The sequence below is a fragment of the Pristiophorus japonicus genome, chromosome 4, assembly GCF_044704955.1.
Source record: "Pristiophorus japonicus isolate sPriJap1 chromosome 4, sPriJap1.hap1, whole genome shotgun sequence".
NCBI lineage: Eukaryota > Metazoa > Chordata > Chondrichthyes > Pristiophoridae > Pristiophorus > Pristiophorus japonicus.
In genome coordinates this window covers 9,303,442-9,324,638 of record NC_091980.1, presented here as the reverse complement: position 1 = coordinate 9,324,638, position 21,197 = coordinate 9,303,442, and the positions used below count along the sequence as shown (strand labels likewise).

Sequence of the window (21,197 nt, the reverse complement as noted above, 5' to 3'; positions counted from 1 at the left end):
CTTATGTTCTTATGTTATGAGATCGGGCTAGCATGATGAGAGAACTTTCCCTCAGGGAATTAAATGAGTGGCATAGAGTCCATGATAGGGTTAGAGTGTCAATGGGCTGTCGCGGGGGATTCAATCGGTGGGTGGTACCCATGGGGAGAATGTACGTGGGCTGTGGGAGGAGATTCAATGGGTTGGTACAGTCCATGATAGGGGAGAGTGAACATGGACTGTGGGAGGGGATTCAGTGGGTTGGTACAGTCCATCATTTCTCTCTAAACATTTCTGCTTTCCTAATTCTCTCTCCATCACTTAAACCCTTCTGAAAATCAAGCTTCAGTCACCCAGTGTAAACTCTCCCACTGCCCTGTCTTCTTTTCTTCCTCTGTAAGGTGTCTTGGTTCATTTTCCACATTAAAACCTTTATCTGTTGGGAGGGTCAATCCTATTGTTTTTTCATCGAGAGGGAGAGAGGTCACTGAAAAAGCCCCTGATTTTTTTTGTGTTGAAAGATGATCCTCATTTTTTTGTATGATCACATTCTAAAATGTTCTGGTTATAGCTGATGGCAACTTGGCCCAGTTGGAAGCCTCCGGGGTCAGCGGGTTCATAGACCATAGAAATTTACAGCACGGAAGGGGGCCATTTGGCCCATCGACCAAGAGCTACCCAGCTTAATCCCACTTTCCAGCTCTCGGTCCGTAGCCCTGTGGGTTACGGCACTTCAGGTGCACATCCAAGTACTTTTTAAATGTGGTGAGGGTTTCTGCCTCTACCACCCTTTCAGGCAGTGAGTTCCAGACCCCCACCACCCTCTGGGTGAAGGAATTTCCCCTCAAATCCCCTCTAATCCTTTGACCAATTTCTTTATACCCCCTAGTTGTTGACCTCTCTGCTAAGGGAAACAGGTCCGTCCTATCCGTTCTATCCAGGCTCCTCTTAACGTTATACACCTCAGTAAGATAAAAACATAGAAATTTACAGCGCAGAAGGAGGCCATTTCGGCCCATCGTGTCTGTGCCGGCCGGCAAAGAGCCGCACGGTCCTCGGTCAGCAGTCCTGAAGGTTACATATAAACCAATGAACAATGGCGGAAAGGTAAAGAGCACCCAACCCAACCAGTCCTCCCCATACAACTGCGACACCCCCTGCACCGAAACATTCTACACTCCCCCATCGAACGATCTCCCCTCCGCCTCCTCCATTCCAAGGGTTGTGGGTTCAAGACTTGCTCCAGGACCTGAGCTGTAAACCAAGGTCCTGTGTATTTGGTCATGGCCAACCTCCCCCGTAAGCCGCACTGCCTCCCCCGCAGCGCGGCCCGATCAGTTCTCTATGTACGCGCGGTATCGACACCGCGAAAGCCAGTGAGCAGCCTGCGCCGGAACCTTGCCGGTGACTGCGCGGCTGTGCAGCTTAGCGGGAGCATCGGTCATGACGCGATTGAAAGAGTCGAAGGATGTTCTTTGAGTGTCTTGGCCAACATTCCAAGTTCACCACGAGATTAACTGGCCACTCAGTGACTTGCTGCTTGTGGGATGTTACTGGCATAACATGGCTGACATGTTTAACTCTCGGGCAATGGTAGGAATATGGCAATCGCCAGAAGAAGAAAGACCAAGGTCCGTCCAATTCGTCTTCTAACCAAACTGGTAGTCACATGATACAACGATAATGAGGCTGTTGACCAATCTCAGCAATCGGTCGGCCATCAGTGAGGTTACAACAGGCCCAGACATAAGGCGCGGAAAACCCCCACTGGTGGAGAACTTTGGGGATCTTGGACTTCAGTTGGAGGCTTAGGGCACTAATGGCGGAGGGTCGGTAAATTTAGCACAGGGAAATGGTTAGCGACGGCAGCCAAAAACTTTGCTTGCTGTTCCCCGTGTGTGGAATGGAGCGTTGAGAGAAGCGATCCACGCCTCTCTTCGGGCGCTAGGCCGGGTAAGCAACTGAATATTCCGTGCTGAAGAGCCGGTCTCGGATTGCCCTAAGAGAGACCTCCCTGTGACAAAAGAAATCAGCACAAAAACACAAAAAACATTCCCGATAAAGTACTCCCTCCAAATAAAGGTGAATCGCAAAAAGAAAACCCAAAGAAATATCAATTTCACTTACCTCCTGCAGTCACTCCTTCCCTTAGTGCCCGGGACAGCTCTGCCGCTGGCTTTCTCTGGCGGGGTCACTAGGGGGCACTACCAGTGCCGCTCCAAGCAAATATCGCATCGCTGTCGAAGGCGGGGTCGTTGGACACCGACGCGACACTCTCGGGCGGTACTGCTCCGCACCGCGCACAAAACCGGCACCAAATCTCCCAGCGGGGCGCTGGAAGTTGGCTGGCCGGGCGCTAAGCATTTCACAACCCATTACTGCCCCTCCGGGATGTTAACACAGGCCCAATCCAAACGGAAATCCAGCCCCACACATCCAAAGTCAGATGTTGCTCTCCAGCCTGCTAAACTCACCACATGTCCCGGTGTGCATCATCATCATAGGCAGTCCCTCGGAATCGAGGAAGACTTGCTTCCACTCTCAAAGTGATTCCTTAGGTGGCTGAACAGCCCAATACGGGAATTACAGTCTCTGTCACAGGTGGGACAGACAGTGGTTGAGGGAAAGGGTGGGTGGGGAGTCTGGTTTGCCGCACGCTCCTTCCGCTGCCTGCGCTTGTCCTCTGCATGCTCTCGGCGCCCTCCCAGATGCTCTTCCTCCACTTGGGGCAGTCTTTGGCCAGGGATTCCCAGGTGTCGGGGATGTTGCACTTCAACAGGGAGGCTTTAAGGGTGTCGTTGAAACGTTTCCTCTGCCCACCTGGGGCTCGCTTGCCGTGTAGGAGTTCCGAGTAGCGCGCTTGCTTTGGGAGAATTGTGTTGGGCATGCGCACGATGTGGCCTGCCCAGCGGAGATGATCGAGTGTGGTCAGTGCTTCGATGCTGGGGCCTGAGCGAGGACGTTAATGTTGGTGCGTCTGTCCTCCCAGGGGATTTGCAGGATCTTGCGGAGACGTCGTTGGTGGTATTTCTCCAACGATTTGAGGTGTCTACATGGTCCATGTCTCTGAGCCATACAGGAGGGCGGGTATCACAACAGTCCTGTAGACCTGTAACACTGCGATATGTGTGCGCACTAGGTCCGTGCAGCAGAGCAGGTCTGCAGTCGTCCTGGTTAACCCTTGCCACTGGACCAAGACCTAGCTCTGTCAAGCCCGTGTGGTGGCTGGTGTGCAACGGTCACCCCATGTTAAAAAAATCCACGCACAGGCATCTTCCACCCTTCAATTGGATTTCGGGTCCTTCATTGAAACACCTATGAACTCTCGTGATAGCAAGTCATCCTCGTTCGAGGGACCGGCTGTGATGATGAGACCATAAGCTGGTGTGCACTGTGAATCCAGTGCACAATATGTGGCAAAAGGACCAGAGGGGGAGATCAGGAGAATGTTTTTACGCAGCGAGTTGCTGTGATCTGGAACGCGCTGCCTGAAAGGGTGGTGGGAGCAGATTCAATAGTAACTTTCAAAAGGGAGTGGGATAAATATTGAAAAGGAAAAATTGTAGAGCTATGGTGAAAGAGCAGGGGTGTGGGACTAATTAGATCGGTCTGTGAAAGAGCCAGCACCATCACGATGGGCCCAGTGGCCTCCTGCTGTGCGGTATCATTCTGTGATGTGGTCTACTATCAACACCCTCTCACGTGGCCTGAGTTGTCCCAACAATCACTTTGAAAAGGGGTGTATTTTTTAATTGATTCATGGGATGTGGGCGTCGCTGCCAAGGCCGACATTTATTGCCCATCCCTAATTGCCCCTCGAGAAGGTGGTGGTGAGCCGCCTGCTTGAACCGCTACAGTCCGTGTGGTGAAGGTGCTCCCACAGTGCTGTTAGGGAGGGAGTTCCAGGATTGTGACCCAGCGACGATGACGGAAAAGCCGCTCTACGTTGAAGTCGGGATGGTGTGAGAGACTCGGGAGGGGAGCGTAAAAGGTTGATTATATCATTTTTAAAACACCTCGATAATTGTGGTCTTTTCATTCTAACAGGGCAGCCGATCCGGATACCGAGGCAGTGTAAAAGCTGCTCAGGATTTCATGCCTAATCAAGCTGCAGAAGCTCTCTACCACGCAATGAAAGGATTTGGTAAGGAAACCTCTTCGGCAAACTAACTGGATAAATGTGAAGTTATCCACTTTGGTAGGAAGTGTCGATGTACAGAGGGACCTGGGTGTCCTTGTACACCAGTCATTGAAAGCAAACAGGCAGGTCCAGCAAGCAGTTAGGAAGGCAAATGGTATGTTGGCCTTCATTGCAAGAGGATTTGAGTACAGGAGCAAGGATGTCTTACTACAGTTATACAGGGCCTTGGTGAGACCGTACCTGGAGTATTGTGAGCAGTTTTGATCTCCTTACCTAAGGAAGGATATACTTGCCATAGAGGGAGTGCAGCGAAGGTTCACCAGACTGATTCCTGGGATAGAAACATAGAAACATAGAAAATAGGTGCAGGAGCAGGCCATTCAGCCCTTCTAGCCTGCACCGCCATTCAATGAGTTCATGGCTGAACATGAAACTTCAGTACCCCCTTCCTGCTTTCTCGCCATAACCCTTGATCCCCCGAGTAGTAAGGACTTCATCTAACTCCCTTTTGAATATATTTAGTGAATTGGCCTCAACTACTTTCTGTGGTAGAGAATTCCACAGGTTCACCACTCTCTGGGTGAAGAAGTTTCTCCTCATCTCGGTCCTAAATGGCTTACCCCTTATCCTCAGACTGTGACCCCTGGTTCTGGACTTCCCCAACATTGGGAAAATTCTTCCTGCATCTAACCTGTCTAAACCCGTCAGAATTTTAAACGTTTCCATGAGGTCCCCTCTCATTCTTCTGAACTCCAGTGAATACAAGCCCAGTTGATCCAGTCTTTCTTGATAGGTCAGTCCCACCATCCCGGGAATCAGTCTGGTGAATCTTCACTGCACTCCCTCAATAGCAAGAATGTCCTTCCTCAAGTTAGGAGACCAAAACTGTACACAATACTCCAGGTGTGGCCTCACCAAGGCCCTGTACAACTGTAGCAACACCTCCCTGCCCCTGTATTCAAATCCCCTCGCTATGAAGGCCAACATGCCATTTGCTTTCTTAACCGCCTGCTGTACCTGCATGCCAACCTTCAATGACTGATGTACCATGACACCCAGGTCTCGTTGCACCTACCCTTTTCCTAATCTGTCACCATTCAGATAATAGTCTGTCTCTCTGTTTTTACCACCAAAGTGGATAACCTCACATTTATCCACATTATACTTCATCTGCCATGCATTTGCCCACTCACCTAACCTATCCAAGTCACTCTGCAGCCTAATAGCATCCTCCTCGCAGCTCACACTGCCACCCAACTTAGTGTCATCCGCAAATTTGGAGATACTGCATTTAATCCCCTCATCTAAATCATTAACGTACAATGTAAACAGCTGGGGCCCCAGTACAGAACCTTGCGGCACCCCACTAGTCACTGCCTGCCATTCTGAAAAGTACCCGTTTACTCCTACTCTTTGCTTCCTGTCTGACAACCAGTTCTCAATCCACGTCAGCACACTACCCCCAATCCCATGTGCTTTAACTTTGCATTTTAATCTCTTGTGTGGGACCTTGTCGAAAGCCTTCTGAAAGTCCAAATATACCACATCAACTGGTTCTCCTTTGTCCACTTTACTGGAAACATCCTCAAAAAATTCCAGAAGATTTGTCAAGCATGATTTCCCTTTCACAAATCCATGCTGACTTGGACCTATTATGTCACCATTTTCCAGATGCACTGCTATGACATCCTTAATAATTGATTCCATCATTTTACCCACTACTGAGGTCAGGCTGACCGGTCTATAATTCCCTGTTTACTCTCTCCCTCCTTTTTTAAAAAGTGGGGTTACATTGGCTACCCTCCACTCGATAGGAACTGATCCAGAGTCAATGGAATGTTGGAAAATGACTGTCAATGCATCCGCTATTTCCAAGGCCACCTCCTTAAGTACTCTGGGATGCAGTCCATCAGGCCCTGGGGATTTATCGGCCTTCAATCCCATCAATTTCACCAACACAATTTCCCGACTAATAAAGATTTCCCTCAGTTCCCCCTCCTTACTAGACCCTCTGACCCCTTTTATATCCGGAAGGTTGTTTGTATCCTCCTTAGTGAATACCGAACCAAAGTACTTGTTCAATTGGTCTGCCATTTCTTTGTTCCCCGTTATGACTTCTCCTGATTCTGACTGCAGGGGACCTACGTTTGTCTTTACTAACCTTTTTCTCTTTACATACCTATAGAAACTTTTGCAATCCGCCTTAATGTTCCCTGCAAGCTTCTTCTCGTACTCCATTTTCCCTGCCCTAATCAAACCCTTTGTCCTCCTCTGCTGAGTTCTAAATTTCTCCCAGTCCCCAGGTTCGCTGCTATTTCTGGCCAATTTGTATGCCACTTCCTTGGCTTTAATACTATCCCTGATTTCCCTTGATAGCCACGGTTGAGCCACCTTCTCTTTTTTATTTTTACGCCAGACAGGAATGTACAATTGTTGTAATTCATCCATGCGGTCTCTAAATGTCTGCCATTTCCCATCCACAGTCAACCCCCTAAGTATCATTCGCCAATCTATCCTAGCCAATTCACACCTCATACCTTCAAAGTTACCCTTCTTTAAGTTCTGGACCATGGTCTCTGAATTTACTGTTTCATTCTCCATCCTAATGCAGAATTCCACCATATTATGGTCACTCTTCCCCAAGGGGCCTCGCACAACGAGATTGCTAATTAATCCTCTCTCATTCACAACACCCAGTCTAAGATGGCCTCCCCCCTAGTTGGTTCCTCGACATATTGGTCGAGAAAACCATCCCTTATGCACTCCACGAAATCCTCCTCCACCGTATTGCTTCCAGTTTGGCTAGCCCAATCTATGTGCATATTAAAGTCACCCATTATAACTGCTACACCTTTATTGCATGCACCCCTAATTTCCTGTTTGATGCCCTCCCCAACATCCCTACTACTGTTTGGAGGTCTGTACACAACTCCTACTGACGTTTTTTGCCCTTTGGTGTTCTGCAGCTCTACCCATATAGATTCCACATCATCCAAGCTAATGTCTTTCCTAACTATTGCATTAATCTCCTCTTTAACCAGCAATGCTACCCCGCCTCTTTTTCCTTTTATTCTATCCTTCCTGAATGTTGAATACCCCTGAATGTTGAGTTCCCAGCCCTGATCATCCTGGAGCCACGTCTCCGTAATCCCAATCACATCATATTTGTTAACATCTATTTGCACAGTTAATTCATCCACCTTATTGCGGATACTCCTTGCATTAAGACACAAAGCCTTCAGGCTTGTTTTTTTAACACCCTTTGTCCTTTTAGAATTTTGCTGTACAGTGGCCCTTTTTGTTCTTTGCCTTGGGTTTCTCTGCCCTCCACTGTCGTATGGGGAGAGATTGGGTCGACTCGGCCTGTATTCACTAGAGTTTAGAAGAATAAGGGGATCTCATTGAAATGTATAAAATTCTGATGGGGTCAGACAGACTGGATAGAAACACAGAAATTTACAGCGCAGAAGGAGGCCATTCCAGCCCATCGTGTCCGCGCCGGCCGACAAAGAGCCACACGACCCTCGGTCAGCAGCCCTGAAGGTTACATATAAACCTATGAACAATGACGGAAAGGCAAAGAGCACCCAGCCCAACCAGTCCGCCTCACACAACTGCGACACCCCTTATACTGAAACATTCTACACTCCGCCCCAATCGGAGCCATGTGATCTCCTGGGAGAGGCAAAAACCAAATAAACACCCAATTTAGGCAGAAAAAAATCTGGGAAAATTCCTCTCCAACCCATCCAGGCGATCAAAACTAGTTCAGGAGATCACCCTGGCCGTATTCTATTCCCTGCAGTACTTACCATTATATCTGCTCCGTCCAACAAAAGGTCATCCAGTCTAATCCCAAGTACCAGCTCTAGGTCCGTAACTCTGCAGGTTACTGCACTTTAAGTGCCCATCCAACCATCTCTTAAAAGTGGTGAGGGTTTCTGCATCCACCACTCTTCCAGGCAGCGAGTTCCAGATCCCCACAACCCTCTGCGTAAAGAAGCCCCCCCCCCCCAAATCCCTTCTAAACCTTCCACCAACCACCTTAAAACTATGCCCCTTCATAATAGACCCCTCCACCAATGGAAATAGACCCTTACTATCCACTATGTCCAGGCCCCTCAATATTTTGTACTCCTCAATGAGGTCTCCTCTCAACCACCTCTGTTCCAATGAGAACAAACCCAGCCTATCCAATCTGTTCTCATAGCTAAGATTCGCCATTCCAGGCAGCACCCTAGTAAATATCCTCTGCACCCTCTCTAGTGCAATCACGTCCTTCCTATAATATGGTGACCAGAACTGCACGCAATACTCCAGCTATGGCCTAACCAAAGTGTTATACAATTTAAGCATAATCTCCCTGCTCTTATATTGTATGCCTCAGCCAATAAAGGCAAGCATTCCATATGTATTCTTAACCACCTTATCCACCTGGCCTGCTACTTTCAGGGATCTGTTCATTTACACTATTAAGTGGCCTACCGCTTAATGTGTATACCCTTTCCTTATTAGCCCTCCCAAAGTGCATCACCTCACACTTCTCTGAATTAAATTCCATTTGCCACTGCTCTGCCCACCTGACCAGTAGATTGATATCCTCCTGCAGCCCATGACTTTCCTCTTCATTATCAACCACACAGCCAATTTTAGTGTCATCTGCCAACTTCTTAATCATACTCCCTATATTCAAATCTAAATCATTGATATATACCACAAAAAGCAAAGGGCCCAGTACTGAGCCCTGCGGAACCCCACTGGAAACATCCTTCCAGTCACAAAAACATCCACCAATCATTGCCCTTTGCTTCATACCTCCAAGCCAATTTTGGATCCAACTTGCCACTTTGCCCTGGATCCCATGGGCTTTAACCTTCTTGATGCGGGGAGGATGTTTCCCTGTCTGGGAAGTCTAGAACAAGGGGTCACAGTCTCAGGATACAGGGTAGGAAATTTAGGACCGAGATAAGGAGAAATTTCTTCACTGAGGGTGGTGAACCTGTGGAATTTTCTACCCCAGAAGGATGTGGAGGCCAAGTCACTGAATATATTTAAGAAGGAGATAGATAGATTTCAAAAGGCATCAAGGGGTATGGGGAAAAAGCGGGAATATGGTGTTGAGATAGAGAGTCAGCCATGATCATATTGAATGACCTACTACTGCTCCTATTTTCTATGTTTCTATGTTTCTTGCACAACCAGTGGCAGCTTGGCTCAGTTGGTAACGAGTGCAGTCATGTGGTGGTTAAGTTACGGGGCGAGTTACACAGAGACCACAGATCAGGAGTTCAAATCCCCCCCCCCACCCCCACCAAGGCAGATTGAGAATTGGAATCCTGTCAAACAGAAAATATGGAAAGAAAAAGCTTGTAACATACAGAAATATGACCGTGTGTGACCAGATTGTCGTTAAAAACCCAACGGGTCGACTACTGTCCTCTTAGGGAAGGAAACCTGCCATCCTTACCCGGTCTGGGCCTACACGTGACTCCAGTCCCACACCAACGTGGTTGACCCTTAACTGCCCTCTGAAGTGCTGAGGGAGTGCAGCACTGTCGGAGGTGCTGCACTCTCAGATGAGATGCTAAACCGAGGCCCCGTCTGCTCTCTCAGGTGGACGTAAAAGATCCCACGGCCATTATTTCGACGAAGAGCAGGGGAGCTCTCCGAGTTCCCTGGCCAATATTTATCCCTCAATCAACATCACTCAAAAAAATTATTATCTGGTCATTCTCATTTTTGGTCATTTAAGGAGGGATATACTTGCATTGGAGAGGAAGTTCAGAGAAGGTTCACTCGGTTGATTCCTGAGGTGAAGGGGTTGTCTTATGAAGAAAGCCTGAGCAGGTGAGGCCTGTGCTCATTGGAGTTTAGAAGAATGAGAGGTGATCTTATTGAAATGTATAAGATTCTGAGGGGGCTTGACAGGGTAGATGCAGAGAGGATGTTTCCCCTCGTGGGGGAATCGAGAACGAGGGGGCATAGTCTCAGAATAAGGGGCCGCCCATTTAAAACGGAGATGAGGAGGAATTTCTTCTCTCAGAGGGTCGCGAATCTGTGGAATTCTCTGCCCCAGAGAGCTGTGGAGGCTGGGTCATTGAATATATTTAAGGTGGAGATAGACAGATTTTTGAGCGATAAGGGAGTAAAGGGTAATGGGGAGCGGGCGGGGAAGTGGAGCTGAGTCCATATTGAATGGCGGAGCAGGCTCGAGGGGCTGTATGGCTGACTCCTGCTCCTATTTCTTATGATCTTAAGTTCTCACGTTGCTGTTGTGGGAGCTTACTGTGCGAAAATTGGCTGCCGCGTTTCCTACATTACCACAGTACTTCAAAAGGTACTTCGTTGGTTGCAAAGCGCTTTGGGATGTCCTGAGGTAGTGAAGTTGCTACAGAAATGCCACCCTTTTTATAAAGTACCCAGCCACTGATTTGTATCAAAACAGGAAGACGACCCACCGCCAATGTTCCCGTTAAGCTGTGCGGCCGTGCAGTGATCTGGAGGTCCCGAGTAGCCAGATCACCGGCGTGTTAATGGAATAATCGCGCATGCGCGGAGATTTAAATGGGAAGTGCACCCCAAGAAAATGGAGGCAACGTTGCCAACCACTACCTTCTGAGGGCAGCTAGGGAGGGGCAATAAATGCCGACCTTACCAGTGATGCCCAGATCCTGAGAATGAATTTCTAATGGAAGGACAAAATCCTTAACTGCTAAACCCACTTGGATGCTCAGCTGTAACTCCTGGCTGGATGAGGGGTTGCTTCCAATTCTCCATCAATATCTCCTTTTTGGCCAGTTGCTAGGACACAAAAGGAATTATCTTTTATAATTCATTCTCGAGATGTGGGCGTCGCTGGCAAGTCCGGCATTTATTGCCCCTCCCTAATTGCCCCTCGAGAAGGTGGTGGTGAGCCGCCGCCTTGAACCGCTGCAGTCCGTGTGGTGAAGGTGCTCCCACAGTGCTGTTAGGGAGGGAGTTCCAGGATTGTGACCCGGCGACGATGAAGGAACGGCCGATATATTTCCAAGTCAGGATGGTGTGTGTGACTCGGAGGGGAACGTGGAGGTGGTGGTGTTCCTATGCGCCTGCTGCCCTTGTCCTTCTAGGTGGTAGAGGTCGTGGGTTTGGGAGGTGCTGCTGAAGAAGCCTTGGCGAGTTGCTGCAGTGCGTCTTGTAGACGGTGCACACTGCAGCCAGGGGGCGCCGGTGGTGGAGGGAGTGAGTGTTGAAGGTGGTGGATGGGGTGCCGATCAAGTGGGCTGCTTTGTCCTGGGGGGAAAGGCCCACCCTAGTTTTTCCTTCTCCTCTGGGGGATAGAGAATAAAGTCAGAGAAGTCCTGCTACAACTATACAGGGTATTGGTGAGGCCACACCTGGAGTACTGCGTACAGTTTTGGTCTCCGTATTTAAGGAAGGATATACTTGCATTGGAGGCAGTTCAGAGAAGGTTCACTAGGTTGATTCCGGAGATGAGGGGGTTGACTTATGAGGAAAGGTTGAGCAGGTTGGGCCTATACTCATTGGAGTTCAGAAGAATGAGAGATGATCTTATCGAAACATATAAGATAATGAGGGGGCTTGACAATGTGGATCCAGAGAGGATATTTCCACTCATGGGGGTAACTAAAACTAGGGGTCATAGTCTTAGAATTAGGGGCCGCGCATTTGAAACTGAGATGAGGAGGAATTTCTTCTCTCAGAGGGTTGTAAATCTATGGAATTCTCTGCCCCGGAGAGCTGTGGAGACTGGGTCATTGAATATATTTAAAGCGGAGATAGACAGATTTTTGAGCGATAAGGGAGTAAAGGGTTTTGGGGATCGGGCAGGGAAGTGGAGCTGAATCCATGATCAGATCAGCCATAATCTTATTGAATGACGGAGCAGGCTCAAGGGGCCAAATAGCCGACTCCTGCTCCTATTTCTTATGTTCTTATGTCCTTGGTCTCCTGATCCTGGTACAGCAGAGGGTAACAGGAGGACAAGACAGTGTCGCTCAGATGATTTGATAGAGTGTTGGCATTCAACTGAGATGCCCCACTGGGCTAAATATGACTGGGATGGACAAGCAAACTTTTATAATGTGCAAGAACTGAATTCCTGTGCTCTTTTTGCATTGAATACAGGCAGTGATAAAGAAACGATCATCGATTTATTGACCAGCAAGTCCAATGTTCAACGGCAGCAGATCTACACGAGCTACAAGACTCTCTACGGAAGGGTAATTTATTATTTGTGTTCTCGTGCATGTTAAGAAGTCAATGATCTTTTTTTAAAACGTTTCTCTGCCTTAGAAAGATAGATGTCCAGCTCTGTAGGAGGTGCATGCTGGTTGTTTCCACCCCATTGTTACCAGCTCTTGCACTGTTTCCCTGTGTAATGTCTAGAGTCTGGTTAATGTAAACTCACTCAGGTGCAACCTGATCCATCTTTATTCCAGCCCGAGTGTGCCTGCGTGACAAAGACACCCAGCTTATATACAGGTGACCAAGCTCACATGCCACATGCGTACAGCTCGATGACCTCCGACCGCGGCGCCCTCTGGCATTAATACTTCAGTTATTTATTTAATTCTATCAGACATATGATAGACCTGACTTCAATTGCTCCTTGTGGAAATAGAAACATAGAAAATAGGTGCAGGAGCAGGCCATTCAGCCCTTCTCGTCCTTTCTGGGGTGTCATGTATTCAACTGTCATTGTAACCCATGTATAATCTGACCTAAGTTGTACACTGTGAGAACAATGACCACTAGGTGGTGAACTTGTGGGAGACACTCCTAACCTGGACCTTCAGGTATAAAAGGGGAAGCTCCACCCACTTCCATCACTTGAGTGCTAAGGAATAAAGGACAGGTCACAGACTGACCTCTCAAGCATGGGCCTCGTGTGCATTTATACTGTATAGCAAGGATGTATCATGGGGGGGAAAAAACAATCCTTCTAACCTCCCGCTTTATACTTCACGTAATCCTGAGTTTATTCCCACGTCTTACAGATTCACTCAACTAGTGGAAAAAAAGCTGAACCCATTCATAATTTGAGTATAGAAAAATAGGAGCAGTAGTAGGCCATTCGGCCCTTCGAGTCTGCACCACCATTCAATATGATCATGGCTGATCCTCTATCTCAACACCATATTCCCGCTTTTTCCCCATACCTCTTGATGTCTTTTTTGTCTAGTAATTTATCTATCTCCCTCTTAAATATATTCAGTGACTTGGCCTCCACAGCCTTCTGTGGTAGAGAATTCCACAGGTTCACCACCCTCTGAGTGAAAACATTTCTCCTCATTTCAGTCCTAAATTTCCTACCCCGTATCCCGAGACTGTGACCCCTTGTTCTAGACTTCCCAGCCCCGGGAAACATCCTCCCCGCATCCAGTCTGTCCAACCCCGTCAGAATTTTATACCTTTCGATGAGATCCCCTTTCATTCTTCTAAACTCTCATGAATACAGGCCCAGTCGACCCAATCTCTCATATAACAGTCCTGCCATCCCAGGAATCAGTCTGGTGACCCTTTGCTGCACTCCCTCTATGGCAAGTATATCCTTCCTTGGGTAAGGAGACCAAAACTGCACACAATATTCCAGCACTTCTGTTTGATCTTGTCTTTAATCTCCTCCCCGACCCTGGTGTGCTCCCAATGACTCTCTCGATCCCTGACTGTTATTTCCCATTGGTCACCACCACAGTTACAGGAACTGGGACTTTAAAAAAAATTATTCCATGGGATGTGGGCAAGGCCAGCATTTATTGCCCATCCCTAATTGCCCCTCGAGAAGGTGGTGGTGAGCCAGGGGCAGTTAAGAGTCAGCGGGTCTGGACTCACATCTGCCAGACCCGGTAAGGGCAGCAGATTTCCTTCCCGAAAGGGCATTTGTGAACCAGATGTTTTGACCGGGTGAATGTTTCCACTGATGGGGGAGACTAGAACTAGGGGGCATGATCTTAGAATAAGGGGCCACCCATTTAAAACTGAGATGAGGAGGAATTTTTTCTCTGAGGGTTGTAAATCTGTGGAATTCGCTGCCTCAGAGAGCTGTGGAAGCTGGGACATTGAATAAATTTAAGACAGAGATAGACAGTTTCTTAAACGATAAGGCGTTATGGGGAACGGGTGGGGAAGTAGACCTAAGTCTATGATTGGATCAGCCATCAAATGGCAGAACAGGCTCGAGGGGCCGTATGACCTACTCCTATTTCTTATAGGACAATCCCACAGTTTCATGATCCATTACTGATACAAGCTTTTCCTTAATTCCAGATTTATTTAATTAACTGAATTTAAATTCCAATTCTGCCATGGTGGGATTTGAACTCAGGTCTTCAAATCATTAGTCCAGGCCTCTGGATTGTTAGTCCCGTAACATAACCACTCTGCCACCGTACCCGACTAAAGGTCGAGCTCATTCAGAGATCTGGCACAGGCACGATGGGCCGAATGGGACTAAAATAGATCATTCTTTCAGAGAGAGAGAGAGAGAACAGCACGCGACGGTTGAATGGGATGACTAAAGCCAGACACAAATCCCCAATTGCTGTTTGACAAAACACCTTGTGCAGACTCGGCCTCACCTCCTTGCTGTTACGTCCCACACCCCTGCATGTAAAGCCCAGCATACCATTTCACACACTGATTTCTTGTTGCTGTACGAGCTATCATTGGGAGCTTGAGTAAGGTGCAATTTTCAGAAAATAGTGTTATTGAGCCATTGCAAGACAGATTACTTACCACCAGTGTATAATTTCCAATCTGTGGCATGTTAAAAATAAACAGCTCCATGGGCTGTGCCAGACGAGTACTGACAGGATGTTAGCACTGCATTAGCTGGAATGGGAACATGAGTCACCTCGGGAGTTGCACCTTCAGCAGGCTGTGGCCATTCGAGGGAGCAACGTTCAGTGGCGTGCCACTGCAGGTAACAGCGTGCGCTGCTGCAGGAGGGCGACGGCAGTGAAGAAGGTGCCTGGATTGGACAGTCGCCATAATCCAGGTCGGTGATTGGAGCGCGGGCAGGTACAGCGGGAGTGGCGAGGTCGGGGCGAAGGAGCGGCGAGAGATTGTAGAGGGACGTGATCGGGGCCCAGGAGAGGCGAGAGTTCGGGGGCCCAGAAGAGGCGAGGGCCCAGGGGCAGCACGGGCCCAGCCCACACTGTGCGATATGTGTGCACACTAGGTCCGTGCAGCAGAGCAGGTCTCCAGTCGCCCTGGTTAACCCTTGCCACTGGACCAAGACCTCGCTCTGTCAAGCCCGTGTGGTGGCTGGTGTGCAACGGTCACCCCACGTTAAAAAAATCCACGCACAGGCATCTTCCACCCTTCAACATGTAGTTCTGGATCTGGAATATTAGGTCCTTCATTGCAACACCTGTGAACTCATCCTTTCTTGGCGTGGAAGCAATTCATCCTCGAAACGAGGGAGTGCCTATGATGGGGATGAACCTTTTGTAATCACACTGTCTAGGCAAGAGGTTTTGGACATTGAGCAAGGATAAGAACATCAGAATTAAGAGCAGGAGTCGGCCATTCGGCCCCTCGAGCCTGCTCCGCCATTCAATGAGATCATGGCTGATCTTTGACCTCAACTCCACTTTCCTGCCCGATCCCCATATCTCTTGATTCCCCTCAAGCCCAAAAATCTATCGATCTCTGTTTTGAATATACTCAACGACTGAGCCTCCACAGCCCTCTGGGGTAGAGAATTCCAAAGATTCACCACCCTCGAAGTGAAGAAGTTTCTCCTCATCTCAGTCCTAAATGGCCGACCCCTTATCCTGAGACTGTGACCCCTGGTTCTAGACTCCCCAGCCCGGGGGAAACAACCTCTCAGCATCTACCCGGTCAATCCCCCTCTGAATCTTGTATGTTTCAATGAGATCACCTCTCATTCTTCTAAACTCCAGAGAGTATAGGCCCATTCTACTCAATCTCTCCTGATAGGACAAGCCCTCTCTTCCCAGGAATCAATACAGAGAGAGCCCGCACGGGAACTCACTCGACATAAGGGTGGATAGTAGGATCAATCACGGTCAGAGATGGCCCAGGTCTGAGTTGGGTTAGCTGATCTTGGCGGTATGGGGGAAGGGGAACACTGCAGTTGGTCTTGAAGTTAGTGAGAGGGAAGATCAGCCATCGGTTACATAGAATTACATTGAATGTGCAGTACAGAAACAGGCCATTCAGCCCAACTGTTTATAGATGTGTTAATTTGCAACAACTAATGCTCTGATTGGGCCCCCTTGATGACCAGTCCTGATTGCTGATTGGTCCCCATGGAGGGTAAGACACACCCAGCAGTTTCTCTTTGCAAAGTGTAATTCGAGCCATTCTGACTGCTGACTCCAGACAGAACAGAGCTCACTTGGAACAAACAGGGCTCACTCTCACGGGTACAACCTTCTCCCCCTCCCCCAAAGAAGTTTCTGCCCCCTCCGCCCAAGTTCCTGACCTACACCCCCACCCGAGTTCCTGTCCTTCTCCCCTTGACCGAGTTTCTCCCCCCATGAACTCATGACCTATTGCCCCCAACGAGTGCCTGATCTCCCCCGTCACCCCGCCATAGATGGGGCATTGTGTGTGGGTCACGGATTGTTAACGGGTTTATTGGGTATGAAATGAATCGTGAAAGTGCAGTGACTTCCGGATTGCGCCCAGTCCAATGATGTCACTTGCCGCACAAGCACCGAGCTTTCCGAGAAATCAGCCAGGTGTAGGGGGAGGGGAGGGGAGGGGGAATGTGGTGTGGGGGTAAAGGGGGTGGGATGGGAACAACGTGATCCGTCTTACCATCTGGATCACATTCGCGCTCGCAACCCTCCCTTTAGGACCTGCATCATACCCACTGAGCACTCCGTGCACCTTACCCTCATCTAACCCCACCGAGTTCCTGACCTCCTCCCCCTCTGATCCCCTCTCCTCAATCCCCCTTGCTCTCTGCCTCCTCCCAGTCTCTCTCTCTCTCTCTCGACCCCACTCTCTCGACCCCACTCTCTCGACCCCACTCTCTCGACCCCACTCTCTCGACCCCACTCTCTCGACCCCACTCTCTCGACCCCACTCTCTCGACCCCACTCTCTCGACCCCACTCTCTCTTGGTCCCTCTCTGCCCCACCCTCCCCTAGCCCCCCCCTTCCCCTCTCGGCTCACTCCCTCTCCCCTCTCGGCTCGCTCCCTCTCCCCTCTCGGCTCGCTCCCTCTCTCCCCTCGCTCGCTCCCTCTCTCCACTCGCTCGCTCCCTCTCTCTCCCCTCGCTCGCTCCCTCTCTCTCCCCTCGCTCGCTCCCTCTCTCTCCCCTCGCTCGCTCCCTCTCTCTCCCCTCGCTCGCTCCCTCTCTCTCCCCTCGCTCGCTCCCTCTCTCTCCCCTCGCTCGCTCCCTCTCTCTCCCCTCGCTCGCTCCCTCTCTCTCCCCTCGCTCGCTCCCTCTCTCTCCCCTCGCTCGCTCCCTCTCTCTCCCCTCGCTCGCTCCCTCTCTCTCCCCTCGCTCGCTCCCTCTCTCTCCCCTCGCTCGCTCCCTCTCTCTCCCCTCGCTCGCTCCCTCTCTCTCCCCTCGCTCGCTCCCTCTCTCTCCCCTCGCTCGCTCCCTCTCTCTCCCCTCGCTCGCTCCCTCTCTCTCCCCTCGCTCGCTCCCTCTCTCTCCCCTCGCTCGCTCCCTCTCTCTCCCCTCGCTCGCTCCCTCTCTCTCCCCTCGCTCGCTCCCTCTCTCTCCCCTCGCTCGCTCCCTCTCTCTCCCCTCGCTCGCTCCCTCTCTCTCCCCTCGCTCGCTCCCTCTCTCTCCCCTCGCTCGCTCCCTCTCTCTCCCCTCGCTCGCTCCCTCTCTCTCCCCTCGCTCGCTCCCTCTCTCTCCCCTCGCTCGCTCCCTCTCTCTCCCTCGCTCGCTCCCTCTCTCTCCCCTCGCTCGCTCCCTCTCTCTCCCCTCGCTCGCTCCCTCTCTCTCCCTCGCTCGCTCCCTCTCTCTCCCCTCGCTCGCTCCCTCTCTCTCCCTCGCTCCCTCCCTCTCTCTCCCCCGCTCCCTCCCTCTCTCTCTCCCGCTCCCTCCCTCTCTCTCTCCCCGCTCCCTCCCTCTCTCTCTCCCGCTCCCTCCCTCTCTCTCTCCCGCTCCCTCCCTCTCTCTCTCCCGCTCCCTCCCTCTCTCTCTCCCGCTCCCTCCCTCTCTCTCTCCCGCTCCCTCCCTCTCTCTCTCCCGCTCCCTCCCTCTCTCTCTCCCGCTCCCTCCCTCTCTCTCTCCCGCTCCCTCCCTCTCTCTCTCCCGCTCCCTCCCTCTCTCTCTCCCGCTCCCTCCCTCTCTCTCTCCCGCTCCCTCCCTCTCTCTCTCCCGCTCGCTCACTCTCCCTCTCTCTCTCCCGCTCGCTCACTCTCCCTCTCTCTCTCCCGCTCGCTCACTCTCCCTCTCTCTCTCCCGCTCGCTCACTCTCCCCGCTCGCTCACTCTCTCTCTCCCGCTCCCTCCCTCTCTCTCCCGCTCCCTCCCTCTCTCTCTCCCGCTCCCTCCCTCTCTCTCTCCCGCTCCCTCCCTCTCTCTCTCCCGCTCCCTCCCTCTCTCTCTCCCGCTCCCTCCCTCTCTCTCTCCCGCTCCCTCCCTCTCTCTCTCCCGCTCCCTCCCTCTCTCTCTCCCGCTCCCTCCCTCTCTCTCTCCCGCTCCCTCCCTCTCTCTCTCCCGCTCCCTCCCTCTCTCTCTCCCGCTCCCTCCCTCTCTCTCTCCCGCTCCCTCCCTCTCTCTCTCCCGCTCCCTCCCTCTCTCTCTCCCGCTCCCTCCCTCTCTCTCTCCCGCTCCCTCCCTCTCTCTCTCCCGCTACCTCCCTCTCTCTCTCCCGCTCCCTCCCTCTCTCCTCTCTCTCTCTCTCTCTCTCTCTCCCGCTCTCTCTCTCTCCCGCTCTCTCTCTCTCCCGCTCTCTCTCTCTCCCGCTCTCTCTCTCTCCCGCTCTCTCTCTCTCCCGCTCTCTCTCTCTCCCGCTCTCTCTCTCTCCCGCTCGCTCTCTCTCCCGCTCGCTCTCTCTCCCGCTACCTCCCTCTCTCTCTCCCGCTCCCTCCCTCTCTCTCTCCCGCTCCCTCCCTCTCTCTCTCTTCTCCCGCTCGCTCACTCTCTCTCTCCCGCTCGCTCACTCTCTCCCGCTCGCTCACTCTCTCCCGCTCGCTCACTCTCTCTCTCCCGCTCCCTCCCTCTCTCTCTCCCGCTCCCTCCCTCTCTCTCTCCCGCTCCCTCCCTCTCTCTCTCCCGCTCCCTCCCTCTCTCTCTCCCGCTCCCTCCCTCTCTCTCTCCCGCTCCCTCCCTCTCTCTCTCCCGCTCCCTCCCTCTCTCTCTCCCGCTCCCTCCCTCTCTCTCTCCCGCTCCCTCTCTCTCTCTCTCTCTCTCTCTCTCTCTCTCTCTCTCCCGCTCGCTCACTCTCTCTCTCCCCGCTCCCTCCCTCTCTCTCTCCCGCTCCCTCCCTCTCTCTCTCCCGCTCCCTCCCTCTCTCTCTCCCGCTCCCTCCCTCTCTCTCTCCCGCTCACTCCCTCTCTCTCTCCCGCTCACTCCCTCTCTCTCTCCCTCCCTCCCTCCCTCCCTCTCTCTACCGCTCCCTCCCTCTCTCTCTCTCTCCCGCTCCCTCCCTCTCTCTCTCTCTCCCGCTCGCTCACTCTCCCTCTCTCTCTCTTCCCGTTCGCTCACTCTCTCTCTCCCGCTCGCTCACTCTCTCTCTCCCGCTCTCTCTCTCTCTCCCCCCGCTCTCTCTCTCTCTCCCCCCGCTCTCTCTCTCTCCCCCCGCTCTCTCTCTCTCTCTCCCCCCGCTCTCTCTCTCTCTCTCTCTCTCTCCCCCCCGCTCTCTCTCTCTCTCTCTCTCTCTCTACCCCCCCACTCTCTCTCTCTCCCCCCGCTCTGTCTCTCTCTCTTCCCCCGCTCTCTCTCTCTCTCTTCCCCCCGCTCTCTCTCTCTCTCTTCCCCCCGCTCTCTCTCTCTCTCTCTCCCCGCTCTCTCTCTCTCTCTTCCCCGCTCTCACTCTCTCTCTCCCCTCGCTCACTCTCTCTCTCCCGCTCGCTCACTCTCTCTCTCCCGCTCGCTCACTCTCTCTCTCCGCTCGCTCCCTCTCTCTCTCCCGCTCCCTCCCTCTCTCTCTCCCGCTCCCTCCCTCTCTCTCTCCCGCTCCCTCCCTCTCTCTCTCCCGCTCCCTCCCTCTCTCTCTCCCGCTCCCTCCCTCTCTCTCTCCCGCTCCCTCCCTCTCTCTCTCCCGCTCCCTCCCTCTCTCTCTCTCCCGCTCCCTCCCTCTCTCTCTCCCGCTCCCTCCCTCTCTCTCTCCCGCTCCCTCCCTCTCTCTCTCCCGCTCCCTCCCTCTCTCTCTCCCGCTCCCTCCCTCTCTCTCTCCCGCTCCCTCCCTCTCTCTCTCCCTCTCTCTCTCCCTCTCTCTCTCCCTCTCTCTCTCCCTCTCTCTCTCCCTCTCTCTCTCTCCTCTCTCTCTCCCTCTCGCTCACTCTCTCTCTCCCGCTCCCTCCCTCTCTCTCTCCCGCTCCCTCCCTCTCTCTCTCCCGCTCCCTCCCTCTCTCTCTCCCGCTCCCTCCCTCTCTCTCTCCCGCTCCCTCCCTCTCTCTCTCCCGCTCCCTCCCTCTCTCTCTCCCGCTCCCTCCCTCTCTCTCTCCCGCTCCCTCCCTCTCTCTCTCCCCGCTCCCTCCCTCTCTCTCTCCCGCTCCCTCCCTCTCTCTCTCTCCCGCTCTCACACGCTCGCTCCCTCTCTCTCTCCCTCTCTCTCTTTTGCGCCTTGTTGCGCTCTCCCCCCGCTCTGTCGCCCCTCCTACCCCGGCTCTTTTACGCTCTCCCTCTCTCCCCCCGCTTTCTCTCCCCCCCCCGCCCCTCCCTCTCTCCGCCTCTCGTGCAAACATAGAAAATAGGTGCAGGAGTAGGTCATTCGGCCCTTCGAGCCTGCACCACCATTCAATATGATCATGGCTGATCATGCAACCTCAGTACCCCATTCCTGCTTTCTCTCCATACCCCTTGATCCTTTTAGCCGTAAGGGCCACATCTAACTCCCTCTTGAATATATCTAATGAACTGGCATCAACAACTTTCTGTGGTAGACAATTCCACAGGTTCACAATTCTCTGAG

General features: G+C 52.0%; 1 protein-coding gene across 4 annotated transcripts in view; it reads left to right on the top strand.

Moving 5' to 3' along the window:
- Nucleotides 1–21,197, top strand: part of anxa6 (annexin A6) — a 149,693-nt gene that overhangs the window by 49,582 nt on the left and 78,914 nt on the right. For all 4 annotated transcript variants that reach the window (XM_070878000.1, XM_070877997.1, XM_070877999.1 and 1 more), the window contains exons 3-4: nucleotides 4,027–4,123; nucleotides 12,248–12,342. In XM_070878000.1, coding sequence (XP_070734101.1) covers nucleotides 4,027–4,123; nucleotides 12,248–12,342 — 192 coding nt within the window. The remainder of the gene's footprint in view (nucleotides 1–4,026; nucleotides 4,124–12,247; nucleotides 12,343–21,197) is intronic.